General features: G+C 45.2%; 1 protein-coding gene across 3 annotated transcripts in view; it reads left to right on the top strand.

Moving 5' to 3' along the window:
• The window catches only part of LOC149340418 (nephrin-like), a 620,707-nt gene extending 594,225 nt beyond the window's left edge, over window positions 1-26,482 (top strand). The window contains exons 9-15 of one of the 3 annotated variants that reach the window (XM_089549188.1): window positions 4,589-4,885; window positions 6,239-6,379; window positions 10,701-10,728; window positions 12,700-12,791; window positions 14,896-15,044; window positions 15,718-15,901; window positions 19,619-26,482. In XM_089549188.1, coding sequence (XP_089405314.1) covers window positions 4,589-4,885; window positions 6,239-6,379; window positions 10,701-10,728; window positions 12,700-12,791; window positions 14,896-15,044; window positions 15,718-15,901; window positions 19,619-19,881 — 1,154 coding nt within the window. In that variant the 3' untranslated portion in view covers window positions 19,882-26,482. Of the gene's footprint in view, window positions 1-4,588; window positions 4,886-6,238; window positions 6,380-10,700; window positions 10,729-12,699; window positions 12,792-14,895; window positions 15,045-15,717; window positions 16,030-19,618 lie in introns of all 3 variants that reach the window. The other 2 variants (XM_089549186.1, XM_089549187.1) reach the window with 2 other exon arrangements.
• The last annotated feature ends 885 nt before the right edge of the window (window positions 26,483-27,367 follow it).

Here is a 27,367-nt window from a genome sequence, read left to right as displayed (position 1 = left end):
TTAAATTATTGTATGAAAAAAAAAACTCATTTCTTTCTTTGTTCTCTGCGCTTGGCGGCAGCAAGACGTCACCTACTTTTTTGATATCCAATCATTAAAGCGAAATTCCTATAAATTAGCAATTTTGCTGAAGCTAATATTCTTTCAGATATCTCGCGCATATAACTGCAGCTTCCATTGAAATGATGTGACACATAGATGATACTTCCATCAACTTGCAATACTTTTTAAAGAGATTGTCTTGCTTGCGAAGTGTTTTACCAAACTATGTGTAACTTGCAACAAACATAGTTTGTATAAACTTGCCTCATTTGCATCTTCGTATCAATAAAGGCTAGTATTTTTTTTTTTCAGTTTGCCTCTCCGGATCCACTAAATAACTCCTCACAGCACACGATCAGACTAGCAAGTGCCGTCAGGCATGCCGTATACAAATAATCAACTCGGCTCAGGCGAGCCATATCTGGAAAACGAGACCGGGCCCTAAACGAAAACATGTTGAGCTCAGAAATGTAAAACATAACATTGACTGCTTGCAGTTCTGTTGTCTTGTTTAACGCAACATACGAATACAATCAGATCTGCGTTTATCTAGGCTTTGTTCTTGCAGGTGCGCAGTTAATTACAGGGATAAAAGCTGCTCTGGTCATGTAATCTTCAGTTTCGTCAGCGTTGAAGCTGGATTTTGCGCGCGAAAGTCGGGCATGCATACCAGCGCATTAATTAGCTCAGCTTTGAAGAGCGGAATAAATGGCGGCACGAACCGGTCGTTGATAACAAATCAAGCACGCGTCACCTTCGCCTCATGCTTTCAGTAGCTTCCTTCATTTCGGTATTGACTAACAACTTAGTGCAATGCTCCTGCAGTTTCAAACAAAAATCTGGCTTTTCATTGCTTTTTTTTATTTTTTGCTTACGCGCCACGTGAAACTTCCGCAAAACAGTAATCCGCCGAAGTAAACTTGTTTGCGCATCTTCGAGTCCAGGCCAGACTGTAACAAAAGCTTTTTTTTATGAAAGCAAGTCAAAAAGTTATAATTGCTGCACCAGTCACAGAATTAAACTTTGTACGAACGTGCTGCACGCAGCTCTGAGCGTTAGGTTTAGCCATACAGTGTTTTAACGGCCAGTTTCTCACCTTTCCGTCTTGTCGCAGTCTCCATGTAGCGCTTTATCATAGTTGAACCTTTCACAATCAGCAGCAGATTTATTTTCGGACAGACATATCGAACAGACTAGGACCCCCGGTAAAATATTTGCTCAATATCGCTGCGATTTCTCATCGCTACAGATTTTTCTGTTTCTGTCTTACTAAAAAAAAAAAAGCTAGCATAAGCGTCTGGCTCTCAAGATCCTGCATACTTTGGCTTATTACAATCGAGAATGAAATCAATAGTCAAATAAAATATTAAAGTGGTATCAAACTCTACCAGACTATGTTCCTAAATCACTTCTTTTTCTCATATAAGTAATCGAAAAGAACATGAGGTCATAAAATGCCGCGCTACCGTCCTTTCTTTAGAATATAGATAGCCTTGAAAATCCAGCTAAAACGTCTTTCATATTTTAAATGAATCTCTGATATTACCTTCGGAAAAGTAGACAACTGGCGACGCTTGTTTCTGGGTTCTAAAATCTACATTGAATAGAGGAAGAAAGATTAGGAAAGCTGAGCTTTGAGCTAATGCTGAATAGCTTCTGCTTCGTGTAACCCTTTGGGGACTTGAGGAACGCCCCATCTCACACATATGATATTATAGATAGATTCTCAAAAAACGTCCGCGGGGTTCTTCAGTGTTGCTGAATTTACCGTTTCGAAACTCGCTAGAGTTCAAAAGAAACTGTCGCGGCTGTTTCGTACCCGCCAAGACATAAACAGAGCAGGTAAAACGCCTCTTAGTTTAATTCACTCTCATTCTCGTATGAAGGCAGATAATCTTGAAGAATTCGAGCGCTTTATTGCTGCCTGGTTACGTTCAGGCTACATTCTGTAGCACTGACATCGGAACAATTATTTGTGACGTTGCTGATATTTTCGCGTTCGTTTTTGTAACTGGAATTCTTGCTGGTCTCTTTAGTAGAACTGTTCAAAACGACTTAAAGTGAACATTTCAAATTGGCAAACTAAAAAAGGCTGTACGCAGTCATCCCCGGGAACGAAAACATTCAAGGTAATGTGCTATTTTTGTTAAGAAACCAATTTCTGAACTGCCTAAGAAGCGCTCTCGCCAATTTAATACGAAATTCATTTACACAAGTCGGTACGAAAGTGCATTCTCACGAAGTCATTTCCATTTTGAGTCGTACACCGTACGAGGACTTACGTACAACTGCACTGCAACTCTTAATTATTCTCCAACCTTAGGGTCGGAGAGAAAAAGAGAATTCTCGTTTCGTTCAAACTGAAAACTTGTTCATGACAAGACGCCGAGTCTTGCCACAAAACTTCTGCTGATCGCAATACCTAACGAGAGCACGTATTAGAAAAACTCAGTCCTTGGCATTACCAAACAAAAACTCAAAGTCACTGTGCCTTCTGGGAATGTAGCGCAAGAGAAGCAGCCGGAGCTTTCAGCTTAAATTGTCCAAACCTCGATGTGGCGTCGCGGGTGTGCGCTCCGAGCTTTCCTGATTTGCATTTTCGCCTCGCCTACGGCTTAAGAAAACCCGCTCAAAAAGTGAGCGATGGAGAAGCGTCTCATTAAAGAGCGCGGTAATTAATCCCAAGATTCCATGCTTCCAAGGTCTCGCCCCGTTTTTGTAAAAGTGCTCCAACTCAAAAGCTCGTGCTCGTAGAGCCGAGTTTTGCGCGCGCCATCTCACGACCGCTTAAACCGTGGCCCTAATGACCATTTGAAGTTTCTAACCGCTTCAGAGGTGAACAGGGCGTGACGAGCGGGTGGTGGCCACAGGTCTGTGCTTCAGAATACTCAATTACGACTTTTGAACCCTTTCGCTAATAGCCATGCGGGTCTAGCAGGAGCTTTTAGCGACGACGTAAACACGTAATGCTTTTACATTTGAGTAAAGTTTGTGCAAGTCTCCAGTTTTTTGTCTTTAACGAGCGTTTCTGCGCCCACGCCAGGGAAGGCAAATGTCATTAGAGCATGCGGGCTAGTAAAAATTAGTTCGTAAGTTTGGTACTCGTCCCCTAATAACTAAGGTTATAAAACAAGAAGCTAATGCAACTAGACTGGTCAGATGCCTCGCATTCGGTGATTTTTGATCGTGGATCTTGGTCGCCAATAAAAGAAGTGTAATCCTCATGATGTTGCCTGGATTGTTAATGTGGATAAGGATAGAACTTTGTCTCATTTACAGTGTGCCAACAGCAGTACCAACTGCTAAGAACTATGACTGCTTTTCCTGCCTGCCTGTCTTAATACAAAAGTGGTGAAGACTAAGAATAGTAATATTGCTTAGTCTAAAACTAGGTGTTAATGTATCGCATCCATAAGTTTACCACAGCTCTCCATGCAAGGGCATTTTATTCATGTAGACCATAGCAACATACATGGCGGTTGACGGCTACCACATTTATTTTTAATTTTCTTGTTTTGTTGCTGCTTTCACGTTATCGGGGCAACCACTTCAGGCGGCAAATACATTTTAGCAATTCTTATTCGGTTGAACCTTTCCATTTTCTGTAGGTTTTATTAGCTGTGAAGTAACGTGTATGCCTATTCATCTGTGAAAAGTTATTTTTATTATCAGGCAAATTTTGCTTCCAATATAACAGCATTAAAAAGGAAGGATGCTCGTAGTGATGAGTCTCCAATTAGGCGGTAATGTATCACATGCATAAGATTACCACAAGCTCTTCATGCAAGGATATTTTAATACCTACCTCAAGCTGATACATTTATTCGCGAACGAAATTTATTCGCCACGCTCACGTAAACGGACTTTATTTACACATAAAGTTTCACTCTAGTATAACAGTAGCTTGTGAAGTCGTCCCTAGAATGAGCCCGAAATGTTCGAAAGTTCGATCACGCAACTAGTGGGAGTCAAAACCGCATGGGTACGTTCCTGTGAAAGCTGCTCAGAATAACTGTTATAACATTGACCGGTTCTTGTTACGTCCCAAAATGTAGTTCACCCTAGTGCCTTCCCAAGCCAAATCTACTAAGGCGTCAAGATCTGATTAGATCTTATTCTGTTGCTTTACCATGCTCGATTAAACGCCACAAACTGTTAAAACCGTTAACTATTTCTCTTCCATAGCAACGAAAAAGCGGAAATCACGAGAACTGGTACTGTCTTTGCGAAAGTATACCCAAGCAGCCAGGTAGGCTTCCTAGGCTTTTTAGCAAAGCACTTATTGAACGAAATGTGTGTAAAGTAAGGAGAACCCGTCTTCCCATTTCGAGACCTTTAGGTCTTTAGGGGGCGGTAAAGGCCCCACTATATTGTCGAAAAACAAATCCTGCAGCCTGGGTTCTTCTAGCAGAGACGGGACATAGACCGGCACGGTTCTGATCACTCATCGGAGTGTCTCTTTCTAAATTTCATAGCACTAAGAAGGCTTACGCAACGCAGCAACTGCCTCCCCGCACACACAGTGACGCTTTTGTGAACGCCCTAGGGCCCCCGAACCCGCCTGTGAACTGCAGCATTCCGTCGGTAACGCCCACCAGTCTCGGCGTGCGCTGCGAGAGGGCGCTGCAGCCGTGGCCGTTGCCCGTGCACTTTCGGGCGGACGTGTTTGTCGGGAGCCGGCTGCGGGAGCGCATCGTTGCCGACGACCCCATCTTCGAAGTGACGGGACTCGAGCCAGGCTCCAGCATCGGCGTCTATGTCTACGCGCTGAACGAGAAGGGGATCAGCACTGCCGTGCCGCTCGCCCTCTCCACGCTAGTGTCGGCCAGGACCGAGCTCGTAGGCAGGGACCAGTTTTGCTTTGTTTTTCATATTCTGTTTGTTTATATTGCTTTCCTTTAACGTTGCGTTGTTTCGTTTTGCGTTGGTCTTTCACTGATCCCGCTCTTAACCTCTCCACATTTTGCTTCCCCTTTACCCTTACTCCGCGATATTTGGTTTGCATGCCTCCTTCAATCCCTCTCACCTTTTCCTCTTGTTTTCGCAAGCGCAGAGTAGCTGAGTAGAGAAGCTCCGTACAGGCGCATGTTTTGTTTTGTTTTTTCTATGAGAATAAATTTTAGCTTTCTGTAATTATTTTGTTCTTGTTTTTTTAGCACGTCGTTGTTTAATCTTTATTCTGCATTTTTATATCTCAGAAAAAAATAGCAGGAACTTCACAGTAAGCATCACGTATGAACGCACGAAAAAAACCCATATCATGACCCCATATTTATCACCGACGCAGGCTAACTCAATTAGCCATGTTTTATATTTACACTTATGCCCATGTTAACCAAAGACATATGCAGGCGCAGACATGCATCGGATACAATTCGTCAAATTTTGCCGCGTAGTAAAAAGTGAAGCTAGCGTCAGCTAGCAAGCTGAAGCGTGACTGTAAAAAACGACGTACCTCTATAACTAAAGCAATAGACTCGAGATTATAAATTCCTCTGAACTCGGAAACTAAACGGCAAGACTGTGGTCGTCTTGCGCTTTGCTAGGAGCCCGAATAAAGAATGACGATGTGCTTTCACATTTTAATTGCTTCTGCAGCGTCCGTCACCCTTTGGACTCGAATGCATAATTTGCGAATGCTTTTTTCTTTGTAGCATGAAAGTTGTGCTTGTCTTGGGGAATCTTGTACTAACCTGCTTGTTCTTAATTCAACAGGTAGAGTTGCATGGCATCCATAAATCCTAAGCGTCAACGTCTTCCGCATTTTAAGTCAACTAATGCAGCTGTCAAACTGACTAAACAAAACCAGGGCCTGTTTAGTTTTAGTGACATGCACTTTGCATGTTACACATTTTCAGGGGGGGGGGGGGGGGGGGGGGGGCTCATATGGTATTGTAGAGATCGAGCAAATTTTGTAAAGTTACGCCGAGTTGAGCTCGATTCTTTTATGAAAAGTAACCAACCTGCATTTCTTGCAATTACCTTCGAGAATTCCAGCCATCAGTAAATGGTAATATGATGGGAGGCAATCAGCTTCCTCCCAAAATTAAATCAATCCCCCCAAACTTTTTACAGTGTTGCTCAATTGGTGGCTATTTTTTTGTTATGTGTTAGTGTGCATACTGGGCCGAACAGGTTTAGCTTACGATGCCTCTTACCTGTGAACTTTGCTGTCATGCTTTCATTCAACAATTAGGGCTACTTCCGGGAGAGGCGGCGATAGTGTCGGCTTCCAGCCCCCTGCTGGGTATCCTGCTCGGCGTTGTCGCTTTGCTCGTCCTAATTGCCATTGTCATCATTGTCATCATGAAGGTCAAAACGGGCAAAAGGAAGGCAGGTAAGTTGTTTAGATAAAGTACTCCCCGCAGTGATGCCAGAAGCTCAAATTTGTTTGCTGTCACAATCTTCCCTGCGTGCGGACAATACAAAAAAATAGGAAGAAAGAAAAAAAGATGCCCAGGTTCAGCTTGGTTAAGCCAAGAATGCGTTGCATATTGCGCGGTCTTTTTTTTTTTTTTTTGAGGGCGAGATATTGCTTGGCGGCACTCGATTTTCTCGGCAAGACGTCACGCGCCGGCGCAGCGCCCCTAGCGGGAGGAGCGGGAGTCAGGTGGTGGCTGCGGCCGCGCGCGACCGCGCGAGTTGGGGCCCAGCTTTTCCTCCGGCTGTCATGACGTCACGTCACGTGGTTGCGCTCAAGGTCAATGGTGGCTGCCCGGCCGCGCCCAAGGGCTGAACTGAGTGATTGCAATATGTAACTGTCGTGTCCGGTCGCTGTGTTGAATGCAGCGAAGACGCACACGGTACTTTAAGACTTCGTTTATTTAAAGCTGAAGAGGGTGCGACCAGCGTCGACCGAGGCAGGAGCCGAACTGGCCGCCCGAAGAAAGGAGGGAGTGGAGAAGCGTCCACGGGAGGGAGTGGCTTCCCAGAACAGGAGGAGGGTGCGGGGGCGCACCGTGGGGGGGCATCTGGTGACAGCGTGCGACGAGGGGCAAGTGTCGTTAGGAGGAGGATTGAGTGGTCGTTAGGAGGGGAATGCGAGTGGTCGTTAGGAGGGGGCGCACACACACAAAAGCAATAAGGGGACACAACACTTCCTTCCCCCTTAGAAAGTTGCCTGGTATCGTGCAGGGGGTCGGCGCTCACGCGTGGAGGCGCGCTGGCTTTGTGCGCTCGGGGGAGAAACACTTGTAGGCTGGCTGTTGTTCGCTGTGTCTCCTAGGTCTGTCCTGGGCGAAGTCTCTTCTTCCGGGAAGAGGTGCCAGGCTATGTGGGAAAATGGTGCACGTGTTCTCTCCGCTGGCGGACAGCTCTCAGACGGCGTCGTAAATCTACGCAGCTGGTTGAGATGTCGGCGTGCTACTGTGCCATGTATGTTGACGAGCCAAGAGCGCAGGCCTATGCGTCTGACAACTGTAGCTTCCTCCCAGCGTGGCTTTTTCAGAAACTGTCGGGCGAGGACGCGCTGCCCCTCATTAAGCGTGCCGCAGCGCGGAATTGCTTTTTCTTCCCGGAACGTCTCTGCCTTTGGCTCGGGGAGGATGGCTGTGAGCTGGGTTCGCATTTCACGCTCGAACATCATTTTCGAGGGGGTCTCGCCTGTTGTGCTCTGAACCGTCGTGTGCTGCTTGAAGAGAAAGCGCGCAAGGCGGCGCTGCAGCGAGCCTGTCTGATCTCTTTCAAGGGCGCGTTTTAGCTCGGCTACGTAGCGCTCGGCTTGTCCGTTTGTCGCTGGGTGGTAGGGGGCCGATGTAACTGATGAGATCCCGTTGTCGCGATAAAACTTGAGGATCTCCGCAGACACAAACGGTGTTCCGTTGTCCGACACTACCTTGCGCGGCAGGCCGAACGTTGCAAATAGTGATCGGAGGTTGTCAATGACTGCTGCCGAAGTCGTCTGTCCCATTTGCCTTATCTCAAGCCACTTTGTGTAGGCATCTACGACCACAAGGAAAGTGCAGCCCTCAATTGGTCCTGCAAAATCAATGTGCAGTGTGTGCCATGGTGTGTCTGGCTTTTCCCATTCTGGGACAGGAGCTTTCGGCGGGGCGCTCCGGCTGCTCTGGCAAGGCTTGCATTCTCGCACCACTGTTTCGATGTCGTTGTCAATGCCAGGCCACCACATGTAGCTTCTGGCACACTTTTTCATTGCAACGATGCCCCGATGTCCGGCGTGGATGAGAGACATAGCTTGTGCGCGTAGTTCTCTCGGCATCACAACTCGGGACCCAAATATGATGCAGCCGCGATGGGTGCTCAACTCTGTAGCTCGCCTGCGGTAAGCGTCGAAGTTGTCCCCTTTGAGTTTATGCACGTTGCCTTGTTGAACAGCTGTGTAAACTAGCCGGAGAGCTGCGCACTTCTGCGTAGATGCTGCAACTGTGCCTGCTGTAAGCGGAGGTTCTGGCAGTGCTTCGAACATCAGAACGTCTCCTGGTGGAAGTGGTTCGTCAACAGTTGCGTCTAGTGGCAGACGGCTTAGCGCATCGGCGTTTTGATGTTTACCAACCATGTTCTGGCTCGGCGTCTGGTGTATGCCGCATATCATCACGCCTAGTGGAGAAAACCAGTTTCTCCCTAGAAGGCTTGATCCTGTGCCCTTCACAACAAGCAGAGGTAGCGTATGGGTCTGGCCGTTGTAGTAAACCTGCACGTTGGCAGAGCCCAATAGTGGCAGATTCTGTCCTGACCACGTTCGCAGGTGCGTGTCGTCTTGTTGCAGGGCGGGTGCGTCAGATGGCCATGAAGTTCGGAACGTGTCCTCACTGATCAGAGTACAGGCTGCGCCGGAGTCCACCTCGAACTTAATCAGCTGGTGATGTACGCTTACTTCTGTAAAAATCTTCGGTCGCGTGCCGAGATTCATGGTGTTCAGGTCGTACAACACAGATGGTGTTGCTGATGTTGTTCCATGGAGATCAGATAGCGGCGTATTCTCTGAGGCGTTGACGCTGTGATTAGGCTGGGAAGGTGACTTTATCTTGGCAAGTCTCCGTTTCGTAATGCATGCTCTTTCGATATGCCCTCGCTTGTGGCAAAAATTACACGTGGCTGACTGGAATCGACATCCCTGGGTGTTGTGTTGGTCGTCACACCGCCAGCAGCGTTGTGCCTTTTTGACCGATTTTACAACAACAGAAGGCTTGCGCACCTGGTTGCTTGTCTGGTGTACCGGCTCGGTGTTCCGGCGAATCCCTCTCTGCTGGTGACCGGCGCTCTCCGCTCGAACGGCGATGTCGTAAGCTTTGCTGAATGTGAGGTCCTTCTCAGCGAACAGGCGCTGCTGCAGTGACTCGTCACTCAGTCCGCACACAAATCTGTCGCGTAACATCACGTCCAAGGGAAGCATGGTGGTGTTAGCAGAAGAAGCTGCGTCTCCCTCCTGCCCGGTAGCTGTTGTCGACAGCGTTCCAAAATTGCAGTCGGCAGCGAGCTTCTTGAGCGCGGCTACGTAGGCGCTCACAGTTTCTCCTCCCAGTTGATCTCGTCGTTGGAAGCGAGCCCGGCTGTAGACCTCGGATGGCCTTGGGTCGTAGTGCTTTTGCAGCGCTTTTACGATGTCGTCGTAAGACACTGCCGCTGGTGTGCTTGGCTGAATAAGGGCGCAGACAGTATCGTAGGTCTGCTCCCCGCACAGCGTCAGCAGGTTGGCCCTCTTCAAGGCTGGGTCTGTGATGTTGTTAGCTTCAAAGTAGAACTGAAGGCGTCCAACCCACGATGACCACGATGAGCCGTTGAACTCTGGTATCTGATTGGGAAACCCTCGCGTAGCCATGGCTTGTCAATAGCGTTGCGTAGCGCGGGTCGAATCCACTTTCTCGTCGCCACTGTCGTGTCCGGTCGCTGTGTTGAATGCAGCGAAAGACGCACACGGTACTTTAAGACTTCGTTTATTTAAAGCCGATGAGGGTGCGACCAGCGTCGACCGAGGCAGGAGCCGAACTGGCCGCCCGAAGAAAGGAGGGAGTGGAGAAGCGTCCACGGGAGGGAGTGGCTTCCCAGAACAGGAGGAGGGTGCGGGGGCGCACCGTGGGGGGGCATCTGGTGACAGCGTGCGACGAGGGGCAAGTGTCGTTAGGAGGAGGATTGAGTGGTCGTTAGGAGGGGAATGCGAGTGGTCGTTAGGAGGGGGCGCACACACACAAAAGCAATAAGGGGACACAACAGTAACGCATAAAAAAAGTGCTCTTTTGAAAGTAAGAAACAGCGCTAGTGATAACTATGCGAACGAAATGTATGCTTCCCAATTTTTGGGCCGCGTATAAGCGATGTTGTCAACCCTGATGCACCTCTTACTTCGTTATTGTCCATATGTAGGGTTTACAAATAATAGTTTTGCTTTTTGTGCCGGTCTACATTTCATGCTGATGCTTACTTAACTGATTCCTCCGGCAACGCAAGTCCCAATAATTCAGCTAAGGCCAATCAATCACTCTGAAAAATAAGTACCTATTTCCACACATACGCCATCGCAGATTACAAATGCCAGCCACCCTTTCCTACACTTCTAATCTAAAAAATTGTCCATCGCTTATTCAAATTTATTCAAAGAGCCAGATTATCCTTTTCTTGTGAAAGTACCTGAAGTGACTTGAATAATCCCCAGTACGACTTCATTTTCAAAAGTTGCGTCACCTTTCTCTTTGTCCATGTAGCTGCCAAAAGAAGAAAAGAAGATGACAAGTAAGTTTCGTTTAATTCATACTGAATATTAATTCGCTTAATGACAGCTCCAGTGTTAATTCTGTTCTGCCTTTTTCCCATCAAATCCGTCCCACTTTGCCGTATTTTTCATTGTTACGTATTATTCGTTCATTTCTCTTTCTCGTGAGTTTAAAATTTCTGCGCATTTATATGATTACGCGGATTTTTCATGAACAAAAACAACCGCGAAATGAGGGAGACAAAACAGAGTTCTCGTAGGATTAGTGCCCGTGATTTTTCAAATGTTCTGAACGAAACTCAAACTGGTCACCAAGTATTCTTCGTGCTCATTTTTATATTCTTACTCAAGCATACTGGAAACCTCTTATGGATTTCTTTGTTGATGATGTATTTAGGAAGTCTGACTTGAACATATAGTTATTTGGCCATGCATCGACTATGGATTAACATAAGCGGCTTTAGCTTTTAATGTGCGGGCGAGAGAAGTTTTCATTGTCTTAATGCTGGAAATAAAACAGCTTTTCTTGTTAAAAACTGGAAATTTGCTTACAAAAAGATAACAGAATGTACATAAATTTTAGAGTTTGCATATGTCAGTTCAAAATGCTAAGCAGGCGTGAAAGCAGTTATGTTCTTGCATGGGAAAGAGCTCGTGGTTTTATCTCATTTTGAAAGATCATGTAAGAGGGTTGGCTTGGTCGAACGCCGGTTTTATATATTACAAAAGTTCAATTCCTCTCGGAGGCCATCGGCGGTTTACCTTGAATGGAGCTTTTAGTATGTCAAGAATTAAAGTACGGTATGACAACTACGAGAAAATTTTTTTCATCTCTTCCAGCAACTGCGGACAAAAATTAGAAAATTAATACTTAAGAAAACTTCCCATCTAAGCGTGGCAATATGTGTAGCTGTGCAGCCTCAAGGGATATGTTGAGGGATTAACTGTGGACTTTACCAATTAAACTTGCAGACTTCTTTTAGTCCGCTTCAGGCACTCTAGCAGTGTACTGTATATAATTTGATGTGATAATTTGAATAAATGCATTCAGTTGCTAGTCACCACTCGCGTGTCTCTGTCTCATCGCTTCTGTCTCGTTTTTTTAGCGCTCTGCTCCTTCATAACTTCATTGCCTATCTTTACGAGTGAGCAGTTTAAAACCTCAATTTTTTAATTTCCCGGACACGGAAGAAAAATGTTTAGGCTCTAAGTTAATTTTCGGCTCATCTCATTGTTGCTATGAATTCTTCTTTTGTATCCAGTTGACGTCCTAAGGAAACGTCAGACAGTTCCTGATAAAAAGACCTTTTGTGGCTGCCATATGTTTGCATACGGACACTCACTTTGAAACCTCCTTTTCCTTGTGATGTCACAACGAGGCACTCGCTCTGTAGGCAGGTTAATTAAATATAGACAACCTACATGCAGAGGTACTATCGCGATGGAATGAAACGCGAACAATGCGGCGCCTACGCGCTGCGCTGTTCTAACTTGTTTACATCACGCTTTCACCTGTTTGGTAAGAAAAAGACTTTAGAGTCTTTCTGGAATATACCAAAGACTAGCCTAGCGTCTTTTTGCTAACACTTAAGTAAAAACGTGATGAAAAGAAATACGGACAGCGGAGCGCCTCGGCTCCGCTCTGTTTGTATTTCTTTGCATCGCCCATGTACATCTCTTGTCGATAGCAAGATTCAACAAGAGGCTTCAATTTTTATTCTTCGAGTAGCTGCTTGGGAAATCTTATTAAACGCGGAAACAAGAAAATAGCATGATAGAACGATACAGCTACAGCAAACGTAGTTACGAGACGCTGCAGAGTTTAATGTTTATTTTCATTCCTCTTTCCTGGGCTATTGCGCTCTTCTCTGCTGAATAACCAGAAATGTTTGAAGTTTGATGCAGCAGGCGCAAGACAATATTGTTTTCAGTTTTCCCGAGATTGAATCTGTTCTCGCTGATGAATACATTGCATTCTATTCTTATTCCAGATCGCACACACCTCTAAAGAAGGAGATTGTGGACATCACAGAAGTTGAAGACAAATGCCCGGATATTATCCCACCTAGAAACCTTGGCATCGGTTAGTTTTATTTTGAAGCGCCGCGCCACGTAACTCCACTACCGCTGTCACCTTTTGCACGCATACTAGCTTTGGTGTCTAAAAAATGCTGGTTTTCATTGCGCCGAAGCGCTTCCATTGTTGAAGTACAAAGAAGTACAGAAATACAGCACGGAAACAGCCAAATGGTAGGGACTTCCTTCGCAAGCATTCTTTGACTAACATCAAAAACACTTCAGCATAACACCAAGGGCATAGATACCACTTGAAAAACCACGATACATCATTGCACGTTGAAATTAATTACGTGGTCTGTTAGAGCACAGCGATATGCTTACACTTTTGTTGCGAAAGCAACACTACGCGAGTCGCCGAGCCATTTCGCGGAGCTGACGAAAGGCTATTCTGCGCATGCGCGAGGAGCAGTGACGTCACACGGCGCACAGCTGGCGCGCCGCCGCCGTCACGCTCGCCAGTTGAGCATGCGCAGTAGCGGCGCATAGCTAGCGTGCCGGGGTCGCGCGCTCTCCATCGCCTCTCTCTCTCTCTCCTCGTTGCTTTCGCAATCCTCCGGGTTTAACCAGAGCTAAACCATTGCAAATTTCTTCATACAACTTCATGGACTGAAAAAGGGAACTCGGAAACTGTGAGGGATATTATCATCACGGGTCTATGTCATTCAATAGAAATTACAGCTTTGCAAGAAATACGTTAAATTACAATAGGGCGCAATGAACATCAAAGCGCCTCTATAGTGATATTTTAAATTCATCCTCGGTGGGGTCAATCAGCACAAGGTTCGGTTCGTTTTCAACCGAGAATTTATGCGATGAGAAGCACGTGAATGAAGGAAACTTCTGAAGGCGCAAGGTTGAACGTCAAAAAGTAAGAGCTGCGCCTGACGCCGAATGTGTCAAGTGTGTCAGCAGACTGATTTTTCTCCGTGTAACAAGGGTAAAAAACACACAGCACGCGCTTTCGCAAATGTTGAAAAAAAAGAAAGAAAGGGTTGTTATTGCGCCACATGCGACGCACTTTATATCCAATTATTGGTTCGCTTGCAGCCTAGGTACCATTTTCACTGCTGCCGCAAGAATGTAAAGCACGCAGATAGTTAGAACCCTATTTGTGTCCATACAAAGTCTTTATTGATTATTTGAGTTCCTTCAGGGCATATAACGTTCTTTTGTGAAAATATGTAGAAGCCTTTCTTCTTACGCCACACCTTCATCCCACAGTCCTTTTCGTGCAGTTGCTGAGAGCGCTTGGCGTTTGCACTCATCTAGAAGAGCATTGTGCGATCGACATTTGGAACGTTGGTAGCTGGCTATTCTAATAAAAAGCAATCTTATTAAAATTTTTCGAGAATCGGAATTCGAAATATATCGTTCTTTCACTTCATGGAAAGTCGCTACAAACGCGCAGTAAAACAAATTTAGGTGTTTCTTTCTGTAAAACATGCTATGTCACGCAAGCATCCTTTGTGCAAGAAAGCCGACCTTTTATATCAAACTGGAAACAATATTTTTCTTCTCATTTTATTTCTCCACTTATACCATCCCTTATTTTTTAGACTCGCATATCGGAGGTATGCCCTGTTGACAAAGGTATAACTCTGGGAAATGTTGAAAGAATTATATTCTATTTTGCTGCTTTTAGCTTGTTTAGAGGGGAGAAGAATCACTTTTGTGCAAAAGAAGGAAAATTATTTGCCTTTAAATTTCTCTTCTGTCAATATGGCATTAGAGTAAATATTTATAATTCCCCTTGTATTCATTACTATAAGAAAATATAGCGCACTGAATGCAAACCATTGAGTGTATAGGTGGCTTAAATTATGCGCATAATAAAACTGCGTTGCACCGTGAGAAACGACAATGCCGGGAGAAAATTATGCATACAAGCAATTTTGGTTTCATTCGCCGTCTGACGAGCGCGCATTCAGTCTTATTAGCACAAGCCAGCGTGCTGGAGCGCACACGGGAATAAGACAATTAGCACTTTTTTTCAGCAGACATATTGTTACGCCGTGCAGCATCGTATCAATAGTGTTTCTACCTTCTAAGGGCTAAGACGATCTATCCCTTTAATCTACTGTGTGTAAAATAACTCAATCGCAATTCAGTTTCAGGTTCTGATTATTCGGATATTGAAATGAAGTACGTTGAGACGCATATCACTGATCGAATTCCGTCTTACGAAAATGGGGCTGAGAAGAAGTACCCGGAAAGCTTCACGCCCACATTATCGACGAACTGCTACATGCCAAAACAGGTACGTTGCCTACGGATTATAGGTTCTTTAATGACCCTTTACTATGTATTCCTCGTTGTAACTTAAAACTTCCAATCAGAAAATAATAAGCAAACAATATTTGGAAGGCAGTCAAAAACTGCGTGTATAAATTTAGGGTTCGGCGTTGTCAAACGCCTTATGCAGGCAGTTGTTATCAGTACTTTGAATCTGCTGCACTGAGCTCCTAATTTATATTTCTCTCCTTCCTATGCTTATCTTAAAGTATTCTTGTAGCCTTGTTGCTTTTTATTTTTATTTTAAAGGTAGCAGCAAGCATCGCAGCAAAAACAGGAATGCTTGCTCCAAATAGCCGCCTATTTAACCCGCTGTTAGATAATTTGAACAAGTTTCTTAAGACATTCGGTGTTCAGCACATATTAGGCAAAACAAGCAAACGCAAAACTACAAAAAAATTTAATGTGGAGCATACATTCACCATCAAGTGTGTTTTCAGAAACGTGCAGAAATAAGCACCCGTTCTGCACTCACTCCCGCATGACTCGCTCTTGTCATTCTTTCTGTCATCTATATTCTCTTCCTGCTCTCTCCGTCTGCACATATACGAGCCTGCTTTTTCTTTTCTTTTCTTCCCTCTTCTACTTTCCCGGCCACCACTCGGCCTCTTCCCTCGTGCCTCGCTGCCCGTGGTCAGCGCGCCGACGACCTCACGTACGCTGAGCTGAGCCTGCCGCCCAGCACGCAGTCAACCTTCAGCCGCTCTCTGTCGCGCTCGGGCTGCCGTGCCGTGGTGGGCTCGCCACCGCCGCCCTTGGCAGGCCCGCACGAGCCGCCCACGGAGTACGCCGACATCGACTTCGCGGCCACCCGAGCGCACGGTATGCCTTCCCCGATCGCGCCGCCATCCCCGAGTCGCGGCAACCGCGGCGGCACCATCGGCTGGGTGCCGCCGCGGTCCTCATTTGACAGCTGGCCCAAGTACACGGTCGAAAGGCCCAGGTCACCCGTGAGTCACCGCCGAATCTCAGTCTGCAAGCAGCCCGGCTATCTTGCCACCTCGCACCCATTGCCGTCACTACCACGGTCGTCACCCGCCTCACTGTGGCATCGTTCTCTGCTTACTGGCCGAAGCACTGCCGGCTCTGTAACGCTTACCTGATCACCTCTACCTCTCTGCTTGTTCCGGCTGCGGGACTCACTCTGCACCGCCACTACTGCAATGCTGCTTGCCTTTCTTTGTTGTATCTGTCTTTACTCACATGTGTCCTTTCAAATCGTTGCTTCTAAGTGTTACCTAAGCCTTTCTGAGTGCCTCTCTTTGTCTCTTTTTATCTCTGCTCTGCACTAACCAGCACTGTTTGATTTGTGGTTGAACGCCCCGGTAGTGACGCGAATCACCCGATTTTGTTTGGCGTTTAACAGCGACTAAACCGTACCCCAATCTTGATTTCTTTGTAACAATGTCGGATGCTCTTGGGGTAATATTAAAGCAAATTTTTTCTGAGTGATCAGCTTCCATGCAAATAATTTAGAAGCAATGGTATAATTAATGTAGTATTGTGTGCATGCTTTGTTTTTAGCGCAAGAATAACTCTTCTCTCTTTTAAACGTTACCTTTAATGCCGAAGCCTCAAAGTATATGCAAGTCTGGTTACGCATACAGTAACGTAGAATAAAAGTGCCTTGATTAAAGCTTTGGAAAGGGGAGGGGGGTGGGGAGGCAGAATAATTGGGTCATAGAAAGGTAAAGGAAATACTCTATACTGCCATTAGAAGACTTTAAAACAGGCGTTACGATTCTACATTGCATCGAGGGAGCCATGCGTCAGGGCTTTAGTTACATTTTTCGACATAACCCGTTAGGCAACGCAATCGCAAAAAAATTCATTCTGCGCTGGTCAATAACACTTCCACTCTACGGAGGCACGCCCAAAATTTATACCGGTAGACAATGATTAGAGCAGCACGGCAACCTTATCTTTTCGAAAGGAAAAATTTGAAGGAGAATAGCTCACCCGAAGACCTAGTCTGCACAACAACATTCTTTGTGACCCATGTTTCCTGATCTCTAATCTGTCTGAAAGGAAGGGAAAGGCGGGTAAAGCAAGAACATGCGCAATCACTGATTGCGACGCATTTACTCAACAAGAAACGCAACAAGCTTAAAAGCGCCGCACAAGAAGGGAGTTGAAGCCGGTAAGACAAGGGCCCGTCGACCCAACGATGAGGTCGCGCGAGACACCTAAGAGATGTGCTTATAACGGTAATTGCTGGCCGCCTGGCGAGAAGACGAGCCGTACAAAAGGAGCGCTAAACAAGAGGGCGGACGGGGGAATTCTCGCCGCGTCCCTTCTCTCACTTTACGCTTCTCTCTCCTTTCTTACTCACTCACCCTTGCCACTACAAGTCTTCCGGAACGCTTGGAAGCAATCACGGCAGGATTCCTTCTTTCTTCTTCTCACCGCCACTTCGCTCTCGCGCGCAGGCGGCGCAGGAAGCTTTTTTCTTCGTTGTCCTCTTTCAACGTCGGCGCCGTCGTTGGCGCAGCCAGCAGCCGTGTTTCTCCCTGGGAGCTTTTTCCTCACTTCCCCATTCTTGTCCGGTGGTGCTAGGCCTATGGCATCGACGCTGCCTCCTTCTTCGGAACAGTTGGGCCGGGAGTGGTATTATTTCTGGCGCATTTATCGCTCTCTCTCTCTTTTTTTTCGCCTCGATTGTTCTCGCTTTCCTTCTGTTTTGCTTTTCTTTCATTGAGTTCTCCGACACCCGTTTTGGCCGATTCTGGGGGAAGAAAACTGACGGAACATCGCTTGCCCGTTCCAAAGCGCACCGTTGAGGGCATTATCGTCGCCGCCGCTGCCGCTAGCGCTTCGATTCTCACGACATAGCACGCATGCGCAAACGCTCTGCTTCCATTGTCGATTTCCAAGAGTTTCAGTATAACGGTCTGCTGCCGTCTTCTTTTAATCCTTCTTTTATTTTCAATCCTTGACGGAGACGCCGACGCCTTCCCCAGACAGATCCGCGAAAGCCGAACCTCCCACGCAACGCGTCGCAGATGTAAGCGCTCCCGCTGGCTAGGCGCGTTCTCGTGGTGCGAACAACACAAATAATTGGAAGACGGACCGCGGTATCGTCGTAAACGAATATTGATCGCTGCGCGGAATTTCTAACGCCCACAACAGAGGGGGAAGTTTTGGCAGCCAGTAATCCGATTCTGTAAGAACTGAGAAAGGAAACTGTTTTTTTCTCGCGAAATTGTCGGAAAATTGAATCGCCGCGTGCCGACTCGGTATGCGGAACCTGAAAATCGTGTAGATCATGCCTTTCTCCTACTAACGGCTGCGGCTTCTTTCAATGCAGCTTTCCGTTGTATATTTTTAGTTATCTGGAAGTAGTGACGCCTTGGATGCTTGCCCACGTACAGCACCAGGCACATCGTTGCTGCGCACACATACTTGTGGCTATGTCAGTTGCGCATTTGCAAGTGTTTATTGCGCTGTTACAGATAATGCGTGCAAGCCAGCGAGAGTGCGAACAACTAAGCGCAGAGAGATTTTTACTTCTCAAGGAGTCACTATTAAGCAAGAAAAACATATGAAAGAGTTAGAGGCCAACATGCAATCAAGCTTAGTTTTCCTGTTATGAACGTTGTTGTATCGCTAAACTTAAGCTATATTCTCTTTTCATTGCTTCTCCTTCATTTTGCTGCCGTTCAGGATAATGTTTTTCTTAGTTTATAGTTTTATGTAGATGGTGCAAAATACGACATCATTCAAGGGCTAGAACGAGCGGGCATGATTAAAGGTGGTCAAGTACCGTTACTAGAGTTCGCGTAAAGCCGCCGTGCATCACTCTTAGGGACTTGTAATACATTAACGAAACTTCAGGCTTAGATATGTACCCAAGAAAGTCAACGGAAATACTCACTCAAGAGAGAGAGAGAGAGAGAGGGAAAGGCAGGGATAATACTCACTCAAGCTATCACACAAACAGTATAATGTGAAATTTATTAAAACCTGCTTAATCTCAGCCTTCACCTTTGATGGATGTCCGTTCCCATCTTTCAGGACCTTAAGGGTCTGTGCGGAAGCATCCCATTTCATTGCTAATGCTTTAATTTATCAAAGAAGAACCTTCAACATTGAATTAAAAATAAAATAAACTAATACAAAGTCCGCTATTTCCAGCAAAAAAATAAAAAAATGAGTGCCAGTAAGCCTCCAGTGAAAGATCATTCTCATAAATAAACGCATTCTCAAAAAAAATTGTTTTCCCTACGAGCGCTTCTGAGTCAGTTCTTCCTATGTGGTTGCGAGGACAGAGCATGGAGAGCGATTTTAGTTGGAGTCTAACGTTGCCTGAATTTGCCACCTTGTCTTGCATGTTCGTAGGTGCTATTAAATACACTATCTGCACAAAACTTGGCAGCGAATCTTCGAGTCATTTCTGAATGTTGTTCTTTTTTTCTCCTTTGTTCCTTTCCTACCCTGTGCTTCGTTCTTTTCCGGATACCACTCGCTGCAACCTCCTCCAACCCAAATCACGACCGACACCGTGGTGGCGCCGTGGTCCACGTTGCATGCCAACACCAGGTGAAGCCCGATCCCGGGCGTCCCAAGGGGAAGCCAGCCAACGGCTAAAGCCTATCGTCACCGGCGCCGCGGCCACGCCCCTCGTGAGTGCCGTGTGTTCGCGGGTGTGCGTGACACCGCCGCTGCTGCCGGCCTGGAAGCCGCCATCTTCCAGACTCTCCATGTCGTCGTTGGCCATCACCCCGCCGCGGTCAGACACCGGCTCTTCCTCCGTGCCCAGCTGGACGCTCTCCGAGGCTGGCGGCACGTTGCCTCTGTGCTAAGCTCGAAGCTCTCTTCACTGTTGGAATCACGACTGCTGTGTTCTTCGGACGTGAAAACAGTGTGCGCTGCTCCGCGCTTTAGAGAAATGAAGGTGCGGAAGGATGTCCCAACGTTGAAGTGAGTCAGACGGCGAGCGCCCTGGTTGAAAAGAACATGACTTAACTTCACCAGTGTGTCTGGCCGTCGCCTTTGTGAGGAACCCCTGGGCAGCGCCACACAGTCCTCAGTTATTCAGACGAGGCGCTGTTCGACCTGTATTGTCAAAGACCTGAGGGTGCTTTAGGTCATCGGGACCCCAGTCGAAAAATGGGTGCTTTTAACCTTTCACATTTTGTGGTTTGGGGTTTGAAGATGCCTGATTGCTGCGCTTGGGTCTGTTTGAGTGAAGCGTGAGAATGAATCAGATGTATATTGTCTCAAAGCGCCACGTCCGGAAAAATGAACTTTTTTTTTGTAGAGCATACCGACGGTGAGAGGTGAAGAACGTTGCGCTGTTGGGTATGATTTCTCTCTCGACCAGTAGTAGAAACAGGGCCGTGCACCGGTGTTACGGGTCACTTGCCGCAGTGCACGGACCGAATGTCACACCTGTCTTCGCTCAATGATGCGGTTGTTTAGTGTGTCTCATTCACATGAACCGTCAAGTTATGCGTATGCCTGTGTGACCATGCGTGAGTGTGCGTGTTTGCGCGGAGGCGCCATCACAGACTCGCAGCCATTTTCATGTTGGGAAGAAAGTTGTTAACATCTGTTACAGTTAAAGGCGCCCTTCGTGTGCACTAATTTTTACAGTGATGATAATAGTTGTAACTTCACAAAGATTCAATCTGTACGCATACGGGGGAGTCATGGAATGGTGCGTTTAAATGATCTTCGTGTACATATTACTGTCGCCTCTTCCTTCAGCTCCAGGTAAGAGGTTCTTTTAATCGTAATTCGTGGTAGTCTCTCGAGATGGCAAATGAATTCATTCGAGCGCATTTTTTAGAACGCTTAGGTTCACCGTGAGAAACGCCTGGAATGAGGGGCGCTCTAATTTCTTTATTTTTTATCATTGACATCCTTTCTGAATTAAGTCCTTTTTCTTTTGCCCTTTATGTACAACTTACTGCTCCTTTCACAAATTATTACCTTGCAAATGTTGAGCTACGCATTGCTTTTTGTTACCATAATCTCATTGTGCTCCATGGCGCCCCGTAGAAGAAAATGAGGGAGCAGTTTCAGAGCAGGGATTGATGAGTGCTTGCTGTTGTTACGGCTTGTTGTCTTGGTGTCGTGGTTGCCGCTTCGCATTAGCACAGAGGTCCAAGTGTTTCGCGGTGCATGTCAGGTGTTTATCACAGCTACCGAGATCTATGCAGATGCTGACGACATGGACCACACGCAGCAGCACCTGCAAAGGTGTGCCTGCGGCAGAACCTCTTGGCGCATTCAACTCTTTTGTTTTTGTTTGTGAAGCCTTGTGAAGGGTATAACGAATATCAAGCGCCGTACAGATCAAGTTCAACAAATCTATGAACAATGGCTGCTTACTTTCATGTCAGTTTAATGTCCAATGCCTGGCTCGTGCTACACATGGGACGACTATGAATAGTACACTAGCGAAGCATCGCTTTTTCACTCGGTCCTTCTATACGCCTGAACGGTTACGAACCCTGAAATTGAAATCCAAGATAAAGTACTCTCCGGATTAATCGGAAAATCAAAGGTTGCAACGAGCGTAAAAATTCGCCAAAAGTTATAAAACTAAGACTGAAATAAAAAGCTCAGACACCAGAGTGCCCTCATTTATGGTATTCTGCCCAGTTTCTCTCTTTTGAGAAAGAGTTTGTTTTGTTTTCTTTTATTTTTTTTGCTTTCATCATTGCAGCGCTGCTTAAGGAGTGGTCTGTACGAGTCAGGATGTTTTTTTTAAGCCTGCAGGTCCGCTTTAAACGGATCGAGTGATGATTTGTAATGGACCAAAGAAAATACACAAAGCACAAGTCAGCCTCCAAGTTTCATTCTACAGGTGGCCATTAAAAAGAAGCTGTTGAGCAGCAGTTTTTTGGGCGAAGTTATGCCGATTTATAGGCAACAGTTGATGCGATTAAGATTAATGCGATACTGATAACTTGTGACAGCGATCTTACAGCGTCCTGTAGCACTTGTCGTTGTGTGTCCAATTTGTCGTAATTTTGATGGCTGTTTTGGCACTTGAATACGTTATACTACCAAGACATCAGCAAATGTGCAGGTTTTGATATCGACGAGCAGGCTAAAGGTCAGAAGATGGGAGTAAGTTTAATTGCTCGCAAAACACAAAATTCTCTTTGCGACAAACTTGTCTCCATACTAAGATTGCTAGAGTACAAGAAGGAAATGCGTTCACGAAGAAAAGTTCACTTTTAGAACATATGCCAGATCTTTATTTCACTGGTCCTCCAATAATCGTATTTTCTATTGTGGGTCAGGTCTTCTCATCCTCATTTTCACTAAAAGCAGTTCTAAGCAACATCACTAATGTTATAAGCAACCTATCGCTGTCTCAGGAACCAATTACCTACGGTGTTTCTGACGAATATCACCTTTTGTACGACCCGCTAATCGTAAACTAATGTGCCCTGTGGGGCAGCATTGCTGCGCGAGTTTTTTTTTTGTTTTTTTTTTCAGATGTGGGCGCTGCAGTATATATTAATTCTTCTGAACAAGGTGCATGGGCGCACCGTCCTTTTCCAAGCTAACTCTTCTAATTAATAAAAAATTAAGTTTTCCAACATGGGCCCAGTACTATTTTTATGTGTAGTATCTTTTTTAATAATTATACTTCAAGCTGCAAAAAGTGTGGTATTATTTCTCGCATGATCTCAACCTGGCGCTATGTGATTCATTTGCCGGACTTGGGCAAACAAAACGTTAACAAGTACAAATTAATGAAACTGCCGCGAATGCTGTCCTTTCTCTAGGAGCACAATAAGCTCCAAACAATGTGCATCTTCTTTTTAAAATCTGCCCTATAACTTTGAGCTGTTCTATAGCTACCCGCGTATATGGTATGCCAATCGCTTTCGTTATGTAAACGTTCTGATGCATTGCTCTTTCCCTAAAGCTGGATGTTGACCGCTGAGAAGCAAAGTAGCTTTACCTTCAGTGAACGTGCCAAACAGTTCCCTCCTTGTATCGCATTCCCTGGCGCACACTAGAGTTTTAAAATGAGCGATCCGCTGAGTGAGTGCAGCCCCTTTGTTAGACACCTGTAAAAGGGTACGAATTTTACTGGTCAAAACATGTCACATATTTCCGCAGAAAAACGGCACAAAACGCGTGCTTTTTTTTTTTTTGAGAAAGTGTGAATTGATACTATTTCCGCCGCTTTCGAGCTGAATTTACCCTATGACTCCTTGAACTGGCCACGAATTTATAGCACTTTCTTAGGAAGAAATTCCGCTGGAATCTCATTCCCACCCACGGCGCAACAAAGCATTAACCGGTTCTGTCCTCTTCTTAATGACCGATTTGCGCTCCAAACAGGCAAATCTGAAGGCCTAGAAAGTGGACCGGTCCGTGAGCTTGCATTTCGCCAAACCTAATTACCTGGAATAATCCTCGTGGTGTCACAACTAGTTGAGGTTGAATACAGAGCATGGGATCTATCCCAGTAATGATGCATGGGTGTCTGCTCTGTTTAAGCGAGAATCAAAGACGGAGCGCACTCCCCTGATCGACAAACGCCCCGGTCTCGTTAATGCGGTGGACCTCTTAATTTTTTTATTCGTTATATTAATTTTTTCTATCAGTAGAAGCCCTAAATATTTCGACACGTTTCTCAGTGATTCACTGAACTGTTTCGAGTACTGCGCTGCCGCATTTGCCATTGGTTGCTCTCGGCGTTGGAGCAATGTGTGCTTGCCTCCACGCATGCATTTTCAGCTTAGATTGCATGGATTCTGAACAAGGGTGGTTGGTACTCCAGAGAATCTGCAAGCTTTCATTCTTTCATCCACTAGTTTACTTAAGTCTGGTTTTCTCACCTCAGATGATGGTTGCTTGTATTCCAGATTGTAGCCATAGGTGGCCTTTTTTGTTCACCTATTGCGAAACAGTGGTCAAAATATGCTGTGGAAGCAAACAGTAAACGACGAAATGTAACCTTTACAGCCTTGTCTGAACCATTCCTAATTTTAGCGTTAGTGTCCTATTTTCGCAATAGTGATTTTGTTACGCGTTAGTGTCCTATTTTCGCAATAGTGATTGTGTTACAACATGCCAGATGAAGCATTCTGCCTTTTAATTCATAATAAGCGGCCCATCGCCAGTTTTATTGTTTTATCCGACAAGAATATCACCCAGTAGCTTAGAGAGGTGTAAAGCAAACCAGAAGTTATAAAGACCTCTATTTTTTTTTTTTAATCGAGACTCGCCGTGACTCTTTTCCAGCGGATCCTAGAGTTAGCCGAACGTAGTAAAAAAATGCAGCTACTTAAACTCCCTGCTATACTGCTTTATTTTTAGCTAGTAGAATCAAACAAATGAAGCGCGAACACCTGCAAGCTCACTTCAGCACGCAGCCCTGTTCACTTCTACAGCACTTTCATTTCGCATTCTGAGACCGCAGATTCTTTAAGAATGCATGAGAAGAAATGGGAAAGTTTCTATTTTCTCAGCGTTCAGCTGTAGTGAAGAAGTAGCCTACCATGGTCCTTAAATGTAATGTACGGGAGGTAGTGACTGCCCAGCATAGCGCTTTCGCCCGCAGCAATGAACAGGGGCATTTTCTCATAAGGGTCTCTATCGCAGCGAACACAAAATTGCGAATTCCATCGTAGAAAATTAGTTATCGTGGACACTAAAAACCAAAAACCTCATGGAAGTGAAATTTCAGCTCTCCTCGGAGAGCAAACTGGAAAAAAAAAAGTTTTTTTTTTTTTTGCTTTCTCACCTTCGTAGAAATCCCGGTTAAGAAGTAAGTGTGTAAACGAACGAACTAGTTCCGCGCGTCTAACGTACCTGTAATTGTGTCCCGTGCAAATGCCGTTTTCTTAGAGAGCTCTTTTCGTTTACAGTACTAGATAGTTGATATCCGTACCATCCACACTTAATAAGCCTTGCGCTGTCTTCGCAGCTAGTCTTCATTTGAAGCGTATCGATGAAGTCTCAGCTCTTGATGGACAATTACTGCTTAAAGTTATCATGTACTTACCTATCTAGGGATAAAGCGAACTTGGTGTAGGTTGGCCATATTAGTTTACTTATTGATTATGAACTCAATATTTTGCTTAGGACTATGAAGAGTTGTTAACCATTCCGAGCACTTCATATTTTCGGACATTTATTCTTGATCAGAAAGCCCTACTGCACTTACAATAAATACCTAATGGCATTCAAAGGGACCTATACTAACATTTTTGCTTAGAAAGAGGTGCGATTGTGTTTTCATGCTCTCTGCGATAGTTCATAAGCGGATATGCATGCAGAAGCACCAGCAAGCAATTTCTGAAGCACTAAATTACTGAAAAATTACTTGACACTGTTCCTGGAACTGTTTCTTTATGTATAACTGAACGAATGTGTGCAAGACCTCCGACTTTTAATAACTTAAGCGGTCGACATCCAGCTGTTGATGTGCCAGACAACGGGAAAGATCAGTTGTTCATGTCTTTTTAGTAAGTGTAGTGCTCCTACCATGCTTTTTTTTTTAGTGCAGGTTGTTATCGTGCTCTTTTTTTTTTCAGAAGCACTGCCTTTTAGTTTGCGTGAGCCCTAATGCAACCACGTACTGTTTGTGCATAATTATTTCCATGCTGCGTATTTCTTCCGCAATCTGTTGCAAAGCTGCGGTAACTTTTTAAAAAGAAAAGCTTAATCAGCAGGCCGTAACCATGAATTGCTCCCATCCGACACCCCAGCTAAGAAATACGTTGATCTGTCTGAAATTTCAACATGGAGAGCATTCTCCCACGGACACTCTTCTTTCAGAAGCTGTACCACTATTACTGTATATAATAGAATGCTCAAGATTAATTCACTATGAAGAAAAACCGGGAACCATTGTATGTAACGAACTTGTTTTGTATCGCATTAATTACAAAAACATGGTGCAAATGTGTCTTGAACTTCAACCACATGGTCAAAACCCAACACTAAGAAAAGGAAGCATTCAAGGGCATCTAAGGAGTGTCTCTCACGACTGCGTAGTCGTCAACGTCTCTGCGGCTGTGCTTACACCAAAACTGTGAAACCTGGAGAACGGCTGACAGAGACCCTGTCTTCAACTGAAGTGACTATTCACACGTGCCTTTGCGATCAACAGTGTGAGGAAAACTGCATGATGGTGCATATAGAAGTGAATATAAATGCCAAGTTGTGAGAACTGATCTGACGTGGTAGACGTTGCGAAAAGTTACAAGAGAGTTCGAAATCTTGTTTTTTGAAAGTCTGTACATGCATGTGTGCGTGTGTGTGTGTGCGTGCGTGCATGCGTGTTGCGATTGTAGACTCGCACTCTTAAGAGAGTGCTGGAAAGAAAATGAATATATCTTCTTAAATAATCTGTGAACGTTACAAGAGCTACTCTAATTTTTGTTTTCTTTCCTTAAAATAAAGAAAGTTTATAAACACGCATCCCTGCCCTTGTCATCTTTCCTCCTGCACAATGAGTAATTAATTTTGCAATTATTTTCATACTGCGATAAGTGCTTTTTAACTTGAAAACTTTCTAACAAAATCGACATTCGACAATTCAGTTAGTGACAGCCATTGTTTGCTTCCGCTCTCTGTGCATTAAACAGGAATCTCGCGATGATTTTTTTTTTTCAGCGTTCTCCCAAAGGCCCTCATTCAAGGGTATCACGTAGGGTACTAGTGTACAATGCAATATAAGGAACTACAAAAACTTAAAATAGGTGCGATAAAACGGTTAGTTATAAAATTGCATAATTTGAACATCTCAGACTGTAGTACGCAAGCATACGAGAGTAAGATCATTGTAATTGAGATGCTAGGCAGATAACAAATTAATGCGGCATAACAAATGAAAAGTGTTGCGGAGTATGGTTTTAGGCACGAAAAGAAGAAATTACCTAAAGTACAATGGACAAAGCCGTAAAAAAAAATGTTCATATGCCTACGGCGCTGCGTACTAGATCATGAAATCGCTTTGCGTTAGGTTCAACGACTATGTGAGCTCGTAAATTGGTCCACTCGATTATAGTGCGTCGTATGAATGACTTCGCGTAAGCAGATAAACGACACTCGATACGCTTCGCGCACAGAAGCTGCAAAGAGGATTTAAAGCCAGTTATCGATCGTAGCCCTTAATTGATCAGTTTATTAGCAAAGGCGCAAAAACGGCGCTCACTAACGTCATTAAGCAAGCTGTTCCGTTTTCTTTTTAAATTCATGTCTTTCGCCTGACTTTAAACGGTGCTCGGACAAATGAGCGCAAAATAAAAAATTGGTGCTGGATACCAACGCTCATCTTCTGTATTTTCTTTCACCCTATCTCGC

Source organism: Amblyomma mixtum, chromosome 6, assembly GCF_055824585.1.
Source record: "Amblyomma mixtum isolate Tamu chromosome 6, ASM5582458v1, whole genome shotgun sequence".
In the NCBI taxonomy this organism is placed as follows: domain Eukaryota; kingdom Metazoa; phylum Arthropoda; class Arachnida; order Ixodida; family Ixodidae; genus Amblyomma; species Amblyomma mixtum.
Note: the sequence above shows the minus strand (reverse complement) of the source record. Positions and strands in the feature narration are given on the sequence as shown.